Source organism: Lolium rigidum, chromosome 6 (genome assembly GCF_022539505.1).
Source record: "Lolium rigidum isolate FL_2022 chromosome 6, APGP_CSIRO_Lrig_0.1, whole genome shotgun sequence".
NCBI lineage: Eukaryota > Viridiplantae > Streptophyta > Magnoliopsida > Poales > Poaceae > Lolium > Lolium rigidum.
Genome location: NC_061513.1, coordinates 163,019,688 through 163,033,382, shown reverse-complemented (window position 1 = coordinate 163,033,382; position 13,695 = coordinate 163,019,688). Strand labels below are relative to the sequence as shown.

At 43.6% G+C, this 13,695-nt stretch overlaps 1 protein-coding gene across 1 annotated transcript; it reads right to left on the bottom strand.

Annotated features, from left to right (window-relative positions):
- Positions 1-8,356: 8,356 nt before the first annotated feature.
- LOC124667215 (probable protein ABIL1) lies at positions 8,357-11,293 on the bottom strand. Its single transcript, XM_047204526.1, has 10 exons — positions 11,173-11,293; positions 10,926-11,008; positions 9,865-10,015; positions 9,687-9,786; positions 9,516-9,599; positions 9,365-9,437; positions 9,234-9,289; positions 8,994-9,082; positions 8,739-8,903; positions 8,357-8,706 (listed from the first exon to the last, which is right to left on the bottom strand). The coding sequence occupies exons 1-9, from the start codon at positions 11,275-11,277 to the stop codon at positions 8,748-8,750; spliced, it is 897 nt and encodes a 298-aa protein (XP_047060482.1). The 5' UTR covers positions 11,278-11,293; the 3' UTR covers positions 8,357-8,706; positions 8,739-8,747.
- Between the last annotated feature and the right edge of the window lie 2,402 nt (positions 11,294-13,695).

Sequence of the window (13,695 nt, the reverse complement as noted above, 5' to 3'; positions counted from 1 at the left end):
CACAATACGGTTAATCCTTTGTTACAACAAGCCGGTGAGATTGACAACCTCACTTGTTTCGTTGGGGCAAAGTACTTTGGTTGTGTTGTGCGGGTTCCACGTTGGCGCCGGAATCTGCGGTGTTGCGCCGCACTACATCCCGCCGCCATCAACCTTCAACGTGCTTCTTGGCTCCTCCTGGTTCGATAAACCTTGGTTTCTTTACGAGGGAAAAACTTGCTGCTCGTGCTCATCATACCTTCCTCTTGGGGTTGCCCAACGAACGTGTGAAATACACGCCATCAAGCATATTTTTCAGGCGCCGTTGCGGGGAGATCAAGACACGCTGCAAGGGGAGTCTCCACTTCTCAATCTCTTTACTTTGTTTTTGTCTTGCTTTATTTTATTTACTACTTTGTTTGCTGCACTAAATCAAAATAATACAAAAAAAATTAGTTGCTAGTTTTACTTTATTTGCTATCTTGTTTGCTATATCGAAAACACAAAAAAATTAGTTACTTGCATTTACTTTATCTAGTTCACTTTATTTACTATCGCTAAAATGAGTAATCCTGAAGTTGAAGTTCGTTCATTTAAGCAACAAGGGGGAGAATGTTTAAAAGATGCTTGGTATAGAATTGGTGATGCCCATAATAGGTGCACTAAGAAACACTCCACCACTATCCTACTCGGGAATTTTTATGTTGGTATCTCTAGTCGGAATAGATATGTTCTTGATTGTCTCGCGGGAGGTAACTTCCTAGGTGCTCCCGCTTTAGAAGCTAGTTGCATTATTGAGAGTTTATTTGGAACACCACCTGTTAATGAAACTAAAAGTGAAACCTCCCTTGAGGATGTTATGAAAAAATTGGAAACCATAGAGAAAAATTGTAGCATTGAAACTAAAATGGAAATATTACTGGATAATACTGATAAACTTGATAAAATCCTAGGAGGAATTAATGAAAGAATTGCTACTCTAGAAATTTGTGCTATCCATGATAATCAAACCCATAGAATTGGTAAACTTGAAGAAGCTATGAGAAAATTGGGTTCAACTTTTTCTTCTCTTAAATTTAATGAGAAAGCTTATGTGGGTAAGGAGCAAAAATTCATGTATGTCTCTAAGGTGCCTAAACCAAAGAATTATTATAGGCCTAAAATTGATAAAACTCCCAACACCGTTGGTAATGATGTTGATGCTTCATCTCTTGATGTTACTTGATACACACTTTCGCGCCTAGCTGAAAGGCGTTAAAGAAAGCGCTTATGGGAGACAACCCATGTTTTTACCTACAGTACTTTGTTTTATATTTGTGTCTTGGAAGTTGTTTACTACTGTAGCAACCTCTCCTTATCTTAGTTTTGAGTTTTGTTGTGCCAAGTTAAGCCGTTGATAGAAAAGTAAGTACTAGATTTGGATTACTGCGCAGTTCCAGATTTCTTTGCTGTCACGAATCTGAGCCCACTGCCCTGCAGGAAGCTCAGAAAATTATGCCAATTTACGTGCATGATCCTCAGATATGTACGCAACTTTCATTCAATTTGAGCATTTTCATTTGAGCAAGTCTGGTGCCATTTTAAAATTCGTCAATACGAACTGTTCTGTTTTGACAGATTCTGCCTTTTATTTCGCATTGCCTCTTTCGCTATGTTGGATGAATTTCTTTGATCCACTAATGTCCAGTAGCATTATGCAATGTCCAGAAGTGTTAAGAATGATTGTGTCACCTCTGAATATGTCAATTTATATTGTGCACTAACCCTCTAATGAGTTGTTTCGAGTTTGGTGTGGAGGAAGTTTTCAAGGATCAAGAGAGGAGTATGATGCAACATGATCAAGGAGAGTGAAAGCTCTAAGCTTGGGGATGCACCCGGTGGTTCACCCCTGCATATATCAAGAAGACTCAAGCGTCTAAGCTTGGGGATGCCCAAGGCATCCCCTTCTTCATCAACAAATTATCGAGTTCCTCCCACGAAACTACATTTTTATTCGGCCACATCTTATGTGCTTTTTCTTGGAGCGTCGGTTTGTTTTTGTTTTTGTTTTGTTTGAATAAAAAGGATCCTAGCATTCACTTTATGGGAGAGATACACGCTCCGCTGTAGCATATGGACAAATATGTCCTTGGTTTCTACTCATAGTATTCATGGCGAAGTTTCTCCTTCGTTAAATTGTTATATGGTTGGAATTGGAAAATGATACATGTAGTAATTGCTATAAATGTCTTGGGTAATGTGATACTTGGCAATTGTTGTGCTCATGTTTAAGCTCTTGCATCATATGCTTTGCACCCATTAATGAAGAAATACATAGAGCATGCTAAAATTTGGTTTGCATATTTGGTTTCTCTAAGGTCTAGATAATTTCTAGTTTTGAGTTTGAACAACAAGGAAGACGGTGTAGAGTCTTATAATGCTTTCAATATGTCTTTTATGTGAGTTTTGCTGCACCGGTTCATCCTTGTGTTTGTTTCAAATAAGCCTTGCTAGCCTAAACCTTGTATCGAGAGGGAATACTTCTCATGCATCCAAAATACTTGAGCCAACCACTATGCCATTTGTGTCCACCATACCTACCTACTACATGGTATTTTCCAGCCATTCCAAAGTAAATTGCTTGAGTGCTACCTTTAAAATTCCATCATTCACCTTTGCAATATATAGCTCATGGGACAAATAGCTTAAAAACTATTGTGGTATTGAATATGTAATTATGCACTTTATCTCTTATTAAGTTGCTTGTTGTGCGATAACCATGTTTAGCGGGGAACGCCATCAACTCATTGTTGAATTTCATGTGAGTTGCTATGCATGTTCGTCTTGTACGAAGTAAGGGCGATCTACACTCGAGTTGAATGGTTTGAGCATGCATATTGTGAGAGAAGAACATTGGGCCGCTAACTAAAGCCATGTTTCATGGTGGAAGTTTCAGTTTTGGACAAACATCCTCAAATCTCTAATGAGAAAAGAATTAATTGTTGTTGAATGCTTAAAGCATTAAAAGAGGAGTCCATTATCCGTTGTCTATGTTGTCCCGGTATGGATGTCTAAGTTGAGAATAATCAAAAGCGAGAAATCCAAATGCGAGCTTTCTCCTTAGACCTTTGTACAGGCGGCATAGAGGTACCCCTTTGTGAAACTTGGTTAAAGCATATGTATTGCGGTGATAATCCAGGTAGTCCAAGCTAATTAGGACAAGGTGCGAGCACTATTAGTACACTATGCATGAGGCTTGCAACTTATAAGATATAATTTACATGATGCATATGCTTTATTACTACCGTTGACAAAATGGTTTCATGTTTTCAAAATCAAAGCTCTAGCACAAATATAGCAATCGATGCTTTTCCTCTGAGAGGACCATTCTTTTACTTTCAATGTTGAGTCAGTTCACCTATTTCTCTCCACCTCAAGAAGCAAACACTTGTGTGAACTGTGCATTGATTCCTACATATTCGCTTATTGCACTTATTATATTACTCTATGTTGACAATATCCATGAGATATACATGTTACAAGTTGAAAGCAACCGCTGAAACTTAATCTTCTTTTGTGTTGCTTCAATACCTTTACTTTGAATTATTGCTTTATGAGTTAACTCTTATGCAAGACTTATTGATGCTTGTCTTGAAGTGCTATTCATGAAAAGTCTTTGCTTTATGATTCACTTGTTTACTCATGTCATCACCATTGTTTTGATCGCTGCATTCTCTACATATGCTTTACAAATAGTATGATCAAGTTTATGATGGCATGTCACTCCGGAAATTATCTTTGTTATCGTTTTACCTTGCTCGGGACGAAGCGAACTAAGCTTAGCGATGCTGATACGTCTCCAACGTATCGATAATTTCTTGTGTTCCATGCCACATTATTGATGTTATCTACATGTTTTATGCACACTTTATATCATATTCGTGCATTTTACGGAACTAACCTATTAACAAGATGCCGAAGTGCCGATTCATTGTTTTCTGCTTGTTTTTGGTTTCAGAAATCCTAGTAAAGAAATATTCTCGGAATTGGACGAAATAAAAGCCCGAGAGGCCTATTTTCTCACGAAGCTTCCGGAAGACCGAAGACGAGACGAAGAGGGGCCACGGGGTGGCCAAACCCTAGGGCGGCGCGGCCCCACCCCCGGCCGCGCCGGCCCGTGGTGTGGGCCCCCCGTGCCGCCTCTCGACTTGCCCTTCCGCCTACAAATAGCCTCCGTGACGAAACCCCCGATACCGAGAGCCACGATACGGAAAACATAACTGAGACGCCGTCGCCGCCGATCCCATCTCGGGGGATCCAGGAGATCGCCTCCGGCACCCTGCCGGAGAGGGGATTCATCTCCCGGAGGACTCTACGCCGCCATGGTCGCCTCCGGTGTGATGTGTGAGTAGTCTACCCCTGGACTATGGGTCCATAGCGGTAGCTAGATGGTTGTCTTCTCCCCATTGTGCTATCATTGTCGGATCTTGTGAGCTGCCTATCATGATCAAGATCATCTATATGTAATTCTATATGTTGCGTTTGTTGGGATCCGATGAATAGAGAATACTTGTTATGTTGATTATCAAAGTTATACATGTGTTGTTTATGATCTTGCATGCTCTCCGTTATTAGTAGATGCTCCGGCCAAGTAGATGCTTTTAACTCCAAGAGGGAGTACTTATGCTCGATAGTGGGTTCATGCCCGCATTGACACCGGGACGATGACGAGAAAGTTCTAAGGTTGTGTTGTCTTGTTGCCACTAGGGATAAAACATTGATGCTATGTCTAAGGATGTAGTTGTTGATTACATTACGCACCATACTTAATGCAATTGTCCGTTGCTTGCAACTTAATACTGGAGGGGTTCGGATGATAACCTCGAAGGTGGACTTTTTAGGCATAGATGCGGTTGGATGGCGGTCTATGTACTTTGTCGTAATGCCCAATTAAATCTCACTATACTCATCATGATATGTATGTGCATTGTCATGCTCTCTTTATTTGTCAATTGCCCAACTGTAATTTGTTCACCCAACATGCTGTTCGTCTTATGGGAGAGACACCTCTAGTGAACTGTGGACCCCGGTCCAATTCTCTTTCTTGAAATACAATCTCATTGCAATACTTGTTCTACTTGTTTTCGCAAACAATCATCTTCCACACAATACGGTTAATCCTTTGTTACAGCAAGCCGGTGAGATTGACAACCTCACCTGTTTCGTTGGGGCAAAGTACTTTGGTTGTGTTGTGCAGGTTCCACGTTGGCGCCGGAATCTCCGGTGTTGCGCCGCACTACATCCCGCCGCCATCAACCTTCAACGTGCTTCTTGGCTCCTCCTGGTTCGATAAACCTTGGTTTCTTTCTGAGGGAAAACTTGCTGCTGTGCTCATCATACCTTCCTCTTGGGGTTGCCCAACGAACGTGTGAAATACACGCCATCATGCGGCCACACCAGGATGGACCGAGTCCGGAATTATGATATACGAGATAGAGTTGGGGTAGCACCAATTGCAGAGAAACTTGTCCAACATCGTCTAAGATGGTTTGGGCATATTCAGCGCATGCCTCCAGAAGCTTCAGTGCATAGTGGACGGCTAAACATGCTGATAATGTCAAGAGAGGATGGGTAGACCAAACTTGACATGGGAGGAGTCCGTAAAGAGAGATCTGAAGGACTGGAGTATCACCAAAGAACTAGCCATGGACAGAGCCGCGTGGAAGCTTGCTATCCATGTGCCAGAACCATGAGTTGGTTACGAGATCTTATGAGTTTCACCTCTAGCCTACCCCAACTTGTTTGGGAATAAAAGCTTTGTTGTCGTTGTTTTATATTTTCACTTCCATTTCTTTCCCGTGATGTACTTCTGCTAGTTTGTAATTGTGTCTCTTGGTTAATATAAAATCTACACCGTAGGGGGTTCTCCTACGATAATTTAATAAAATAGAAAATGAAAAATGATTTTTATACCAAAAAGTTGAAAATTCAAGTTAGCAACATTGTTGGGAATGGCAAGATGCACCACCATGCGCAATTTGGGCACATTATAACTAACTATGCCATAAATATGACCATAACTATGTCATTTGGCTTGAAATCTATGAATCTTCGTACATGATAGTCCGTTTTGTGAAGAAATTTTGTTTTTATTACCCTATTACATGTTTCTTAGTTCCCCTATCAACTAGTACACATATTAGCACTCCATGCGAAAGGATTTCATTTTTTGAGATTTTCTTCATTTTCTTTTATTTATTTCAAAACCGGATCAAAATGGTCGATATGATTATTCAGAAAGGGGTTGAATATTTCAGCACTATCATCGGTTTCACTATGTAATAAGTAATATGTATCTAAATAAGATTTTTGGGGATTTGTAGGACCAATTTATAACACACCTATAGTTCAAATTTGAATTTCTTTCAATAAATCAGCATAAATTCATTTAAATGCGCGAAAGTAGCTACAAATCATTAAAATTCGTAATAGTTGGCAATTGCCACTGAAATGCGGCCTACTTTACCTGAAAAATATAGAGGTACGATTTGGAACAATATTTTTTGTATCTCATTCACAAAATAAACCTATTTTGTCATTTAGAAAATGAAAAATGATTTTCTTTATACCAAAAAGTTGAAAATTCTTGTTTGCAACATTGTTGGGAATAAAGATGCACCACCATGCGCAATTTGGGAACGTTATAACAAGCTATACCACAAATATAGCCATAACTATGTCATTTTTGCGGAATTGTTGGACCAAGTTATAACCTATAGGACCAAGTTTTTGCCTGAATCTCAGAAAAAGTGACAACTTATAAATGGGAAGACAATAATTTTCAAACATTTTCAGATTATTTGGTTCATGACTTCATGTACATGATTTTTCCCATGTTTTCATAAAAAAACCCAGCAAATCTTTCCATCTACCAGATACATTGGCTATGCAAATTTCACTCCGTTGGACCCGATGTGGCGATGTTGTAGTTCCGGCAGCCGAGAAGTAGCATGGAGATTTTCCTTTTCCTCGTCTCGTGCCTCACCTATTTGGATGAAGTGGGAGACCCACTGGCTTTTTGTCAGGGCTGGCTTCCACTGACATTGCTTTCGGCGCAAGCAAGCAGCGTACTGCAGAGTTGTCTTTGTCAGAGAGAGAGATGGACTTGGTTCGACACCGGTATGGCCGATAAGTCGATTGCGAGACAGACATGTTAGTGGGTGGTCAGGTTGTGGGGCCCTTTCATCTGGCACACGCATCATGTTCTGGAATAAACTATTGCTACCATTTAAATGTTCAGCTTTTTTTTTCTTCTGGAGTCCAACTCCGCTTCCCACCTGATAAATGATTCTCCAGAGGCCAGCACTATCTTTTACGCAGTACTCACTCGATGCATCTGTATTTTTCGCAGAGGCGTATAGATGGAGAAGGCATAGTACAGATATCGGACACAGAGTCGTGTTTATATAGCTCCCGAATCAACTAATAGCAAGATAGATTGGTTCAGACAAACTCGAATAGAAGAGATCAAGCCTGTAAAAGATATCAAGATGTGCACAACCTTGCAACGATCCAATGGACAACTAACGATTAAATAGGTGTTTATCATTTTGGAACGTACCGATGGGTATGCATAAGCTGTTGTCTAATCCTGTAGTGGTCTCATTACATCATATTATTACGCCTAAGATCTAATATTGTTAAGCTCGGAATCTAATCAGTTTTACTTATTTAAAATTTCAATACGAAAACCGGAGAATGCGTACAAAGGTGTGTTCAAAATCTACGAAATGTAATATCATATTAGCAGCTATTTTTATCATCGTCATACAAAATAAAGATGGACATGAACTTCACGGGATCGTGCGCCAAGACGCACATTTAATTCTAGTTCTCATAATGCCCTCACTACTCCAACAAAAACAGACAGTTTTGATCATGCCATACACCATCGCCCCCATGAACCAATCGCTACCTTGATTTGTGTACTCATCGAATTACAGGCATGTCAAGCATACAAATTGAGACTTCCATTCACAATACCTTCCAACATACATTCGAGGAGGTACAAATCTTGTTGGTTTCTTTACAAACACGATGTGTGATCGAGAACCAACCTGTGGTTGGATGGTTAGGAGGGCAGTGACGCCACCAGCCCACCAGAATTTAAATCCTAGATTTGACACTTTGGTGTCTCATAAAGGTGGAATATTTTTCAGTAGGAGGCGATGTTCCCGTCGATAGTAAGGCGCCTGTGGTGACTTCGTCAATCTCAACACCTGCCGAATCAGGTCTCTTGGAGGTGTTCATAGGGGTAGGATGTGCATGTGTGCGTTTATAGGGATGAGCGTGTGCGCGTATGTGTGTTTCGCAAAAAACATGCTGTGTGATCTATATATAGACGGAAGGAACTTAGCATTGACATACTCATATGCATTCCATCTCATTCGTTTATACTGAAAACTTCTGGAACTCCTGGCTAGTGATTTGGCAAAATGGTATACAAATTTACTCTATCCGTATAATTTTGTGTCATCAGCATGATGACATTAAGAATTAGAGATGGAAATGGCATCACATACGATGTATCTCTAGACCACTAGAATATACAAGATACATATATTACTTCTTCTGCTTACTAATATAACACATTTTGGCAAGCTAATTTAGCTTGGCAAAACATCTTATATTAGTGCACGGAGGGAGTACCATATAAGAGATGTGGACTGAGTTTCTTGCGTGTACTTCATTGTGCAGCTGGCCATAGCAAACTGCAGGTCTGCAGCTGATCAACGAACTGAGACATTTTTCATCTTTCCAGACCTGTGCCTGACAAAGAATGCAGCTAGCATGCTCTTCGTGCGGACGGGAGCCTTTTGGATTTGGCGCGCTCTTGGGTTATCGAGAGAACTGAATGATGACAAATGCCTTGTACCAGGCTGATCCTGAAAATGCAAATCAGCAACCTCAGTATATAATCAAGAATTCAGTTTGGCATTATTGTTAAGCACATATTTCACCATATTGTAGATTACCTTCATGCCACTGTTACGAGTAACAATGTCCGAGCTGGTCACATTCGACTGTGTACGCTTGGGCAAGGGAGAGGCAGACGATTCCTTACCTAAAAAATAAGTTGTTTCAGATGAAATGCTTGCTGCCTGTACATACAGATATATACTAGGCAAAAATCTGCCACTTAGGTACTCTTGGTTCCAACCATCAAACTGAATCACACAACTGGGATGCTATAAGCAATCAAATAAATTAAGTACCTAGAAGGTTGAACCCATCACTGGATGTAGGTTTAGAAGTTTTTGTTTCTCCGTGGCTGCAAAAAGCAGATCACAACATATAAAATGCTACATTTCGCAAGAATGGTGCAAAATAGAGGTGGCATACTTACCCTAATTCAGATTGTCGTTCTCCATTGGTTTTGGAGTTCTTCTCTGAAGCCAAGTGCCAGAAAAGAGTTTTCTCTGATGAGGAAAGCATTTGCCTCAGTATACTAAGTACTTAGTAGTATAAAATTTCCAAATGTGCCCACAGAAACGTACCTGAGGGATAAGGTTTGGGCCGTAAGTCGAACTCAGCATCAGTCTGCATCTCGGAAAAGGTCTGCATCCTTTTGTTTCCTGAAACTGGAACAGAGAAAAATTAACAAGTTAAATTAGGCACTAATCATTTCTTTGGGCTGCGAGTTACATCCTTGTATCACACGTTCTTACCTGGTACGATGTAATGTTTGTGGTGCCTGGTGGCGGTTCCGATCATCTGCTGCTGCCTAAGGCCTTCTTTATCCGTGTAGGTTTGGCAGGTGAGGACTTGCTGAACATGGAAAAAAAGTGCCACTTGTCACTCCTGTAGCTCTATCAGCACAAATTCCCGTGCTAAAATAGTAGGTACCTGGTTCAAGGATGCTACTTTCAGCTCGATAGTTGAGAGCTCTGAAGCCTGTTGTTCATACAGGTCTGTCAACTTGAAGGCGACGGTACCAAGGTGGTCGACCGCGTTGACCAGGGCCCTGACAGCATAATCCTTCAAGTTGTCCAGCACCCTGACAACAAAAAAAGCATGTGAAAAAGGATCAGACAATTTCTCAGTGCACGTTCCACTTCTGCACGATGATCAACTATCAGAAACTTTATGTGTTCTTCAATAGTTTACAGAAGCCTTTATTCATTTCGCAGTGCAGTCAGATGCAGAAGATAGACACATCTATTCAATCGCAGCTTTGGCCCCAGGGGCTTGATACTATGTTTTTCGTTATCTCCTTGGTAATGAAAATCGATCCACGAGGATCGCTTGGGAAAAAAAATCAATCGCAGCTTTTATTCCCTTTCTTTTGTGACCATCATTCCAATACAATTCTACAGAGTACGTGGAGTAATAGCCATGTGCGATAAATGTTTCATAAATTCCTCAGTATAAGCTAAACTTAACAAGGCAGCCTCTATTTCTGAGTTGGTCGAGAAATTTTTATTTCTAAGCGGACGACCCTGAGCGTCGATTCTTTATCTAACACAAATCGAGTAGCACAGTCTGAATTAGTAACAATTATGAAACCTCGTGCAAGGAACCAAAATTTCTACTACAGCCTACAGAGCCCAAGATAATTTTCTAGTGGTGTCTCAGCATTTAAGCCTCCACACCTGGAGTGTTTTTTTGTCAATCAATTGGCCTTGATTTGCCTAGTACTATGAGTCCATGGGTAGATGGACGCCGATATGCTAGCATACACTGAACTAATCAATGCTTCATAGAAGCCTATTGTGCACCATGCAACACCCACCAAAATACTAGCAGCAAGACACAAAATTCAGTTAGAACATGGGCTGCTAGGAACACCATGTAGTAAGCAATGATTGCTACACATGCACAAGCTGTTGTTCAGCGCGCGAGTTGATAGAAAATCAACTACAAGAACACGAAATCGCGTGAGAGAGGAGGACAGGAAGAAATCTCACACGTGCTTCTGCTCGCTGTGGAGGTAGGACTTCTCGCAGTACTCGGAGGCGGAGTAGAGCTGCGGGCGCAGGTTCTTGAGCTCCTGCACAACACACGGAGCAAATTAAACGCGAGCCGTTTACTTACTTAGTGTCGACCAAACAATGGAAGCGCAAAACGCGGATCTCTCGGCACGCCGAGCGACGCGGAGGTGAACTGAACTCAGGTAGAGGCGGGATCTCCCGGATCCGGGCCGCGGGGCCGTACCTGAAGCGCCTTGACGAAGCTCCTGCTCTGCTCCATGGACGCCTCGTCGAAGGTGGCGGGAGCAGGGCGGGCGAACGACGACGGCGGCGCCTGCTGCTGCTGCATCGCGTCCTCTGCCTGCTCGCGGCTTCTTGCCGTGGCCTCTCGCCGACCCTTAGTTCAGTGGGTAGGATGGAGCGGAACGGGAAGCGGGGAGGGCAAGGCACGTGAGGAGGAAGCAAGGTAGCGATGCGATTCCTCCGGTGGTGCGTGCCCGGGGAAGTGCGGGCAGCCAGCAGTAGGAGGAGGTCGCGTAATGGAGGTCCTGTGTTGTGCGGTCGGGCGGGAGTGGAGGCAGGTGGCGGAGTGGGTCAGTGAGGTGAGCTGAGGTTGACGGCGATGGCGACGGCCGACGGGGTCGCGTTGGTTACGAGTCGCTTTAGTTCTAGTCAATGCTCGGCGGGCGCAGGCAAATGACGGCAAGCAGATTAGGGGAATCGAGTGGAAGCTTTACCCACCCTGCCCATCTGCTGCTCGTGCTGTCGTGCCGTCTGCAAGCATAGGGCGCCTTCGTTGCCTCGGTTGAATTTCTGCATTACTGCTCCAGCAAGATGGGAGCACCTGCGCGTCGTGAACGGATTATGGATCATGAAAGCCGGTCGTTTGGTAGCCTGTGCGGCTTTTTGCACAGCGGAGAAGGAATCCAGGCCCTATCATTTGGTTGCCCATTTTTAGCGGAATCTGTTGTTTGGTTGCTCAAATCACAGTTTCATATCCTTACCACAATTTAAATATGGTGAGATTACCATGCCATGTCATATTACATACGATCAGACATCACTCAAAAGAACACGATCCTCACGATCACCACGATGAGGAAGGCGATGATGTAATCTTTCACCCGGCTGGGACGTACCTTCGGCGGCGCAGAGCATGTACTTCCTCCGGTGGCAGTTGTGCTAATGGCACTGCCTCATCGATGGCATGATCGTCATGCAGCTCCTCTTCCATGAAGGTGAGGTACTCTTGTTGTGCCTCCTCCAATGTTGCATATCCTCGGTAGCTGTTGTTGGAGAAGCCATTGACCTGATCTTGACATACTCTTCATGAGTTGTAGATTCCTCGAACCCGCCCGCGAAACACCACATACCACTAGCATGGCATAAGAAGAAGTTAGCGATCACAACCATGAAGCAATTCAGAAAAGAGCAATAGAACAACACAAGTGTTGACAGCAAATGGTAAACTAACAGGGGCATGCATGATCATTCCAAAAGTCGATCAGAAGTTCATCCTACATTACCATGGTGGCGTCCTACCACCACAACAAAAGTGGGTGTCTCATTCTAACACCGCAAAGTTCACCATCACCTGAGGGGTTAGTATATACCACCTCATCATACTTACAAAAGGGGGCCATCAAATGTTTTTCATCCTAGCTACTGCCAGAATATACATCATCATCATCACCATCTCCATGCATGCATCCCTGAACCACGCCCTCAAGGGCACCACTACACCTTGCCGTGGTACTTGCCAAGGTAGTTTCTCAGCCAGAGGACGCGGTGTGGCTCGATCATGCCGACGAAGCTGGAACCCTGGGCCTTGTGGTCGACGAGGTGGCTGAGGGCGGCCATGAGATCATCCTCAGCGAAGCCAAGCATGTCCATGACCGCAGTGTACAGGTCAGGGTGCATGTCCGTGGGCTTGTTGTCCCTGATGGCCCGTGCGACGTCCTTCACAGCAACAGTCATGTTGGTGAAGGCCAGCTCATCATCCGCGAAGGCACCTCTCTTCCTCTTGCCGGCGGTCGCCTTCTCAGGCGCATCGGTGGGCTTGTCAGCATCGAGGTTGACCGTGTCAGACTTCTAGGTTTCAGCATCCTCAGGTGCAGGATTTGCTGCAGCCGAGCCAAGGGGTCACTGGATCTGTTGACTGCCAAAACCCACCGGCGGGCAGCGGCCTTATCAACACTGTAGAGCCGGGGGGAGCCTAGAGCTGCGGCTGGCTGAGACCCCTCCGAGCGACGGCCCGCAATGCTCTTCTGGTCACACGCGGCGTTGCGAAGTGCAGGGCGTGCCACCTGACCTATACCCGGTCGGGAAGGTGATGAGATTGCCTCGCTTAGTTTCTGCGGGGCATACATGTAAACGTTAAATACGAGCCTCGATCGGCTCTCGGGTTATCTCGTGAATCGGCTCAAAGAGCCGATCCACCCATGATCCGTACGGGGTGTACGAATACTTGGTGGTCCTGCTTGATCAAGATGAAGCTAATGAGATCTACGACGATTTAGGGTTTTCACCACATAATCGGATCATCCTACTCCAGGTTGGGCCAGATGGCCACGCACGGTGCTCGTAAGCCGATCCTAAACAAGGCCAAAAAATCAACATGAAGTTGATCCTAGGAACATCCCGTTTAGGACTTGCGAACGCCACCCTACGTGCCACAGGATCCTCCCCCTTTGTAAGGCCAAACTATTGCGGATATTAAACTAATCCTTGTAGAAACAAGGAGCCATCGTAACGGATCAGATCTACT

Bases quoted from the DNA above. Each gene is read 5' to 3' on its own strand.
- LOC124667215 (XM_047204526.1), bottom strand. From the start codon at position 11,277: ATGCAGCAGCAGCAGGCGCCGCCGTCGTCGTTCGCCCGCCCTGCTCCC. The intron at 9,438-9,515 runs GTACGTTTCTGT...TTTCCTCATCAG, and splicing joins GCCCAAACCTTATCCCTCAG to AGAAAACTCTTTTCTGGCAC. The intron at 8,904-8,993 runs GTAATCTACAAT...TTGCATTTTCAG, and splicing joins CTCGTAACAGTGGCATGAAG to GATCAGCCTGGTACAAGGCA.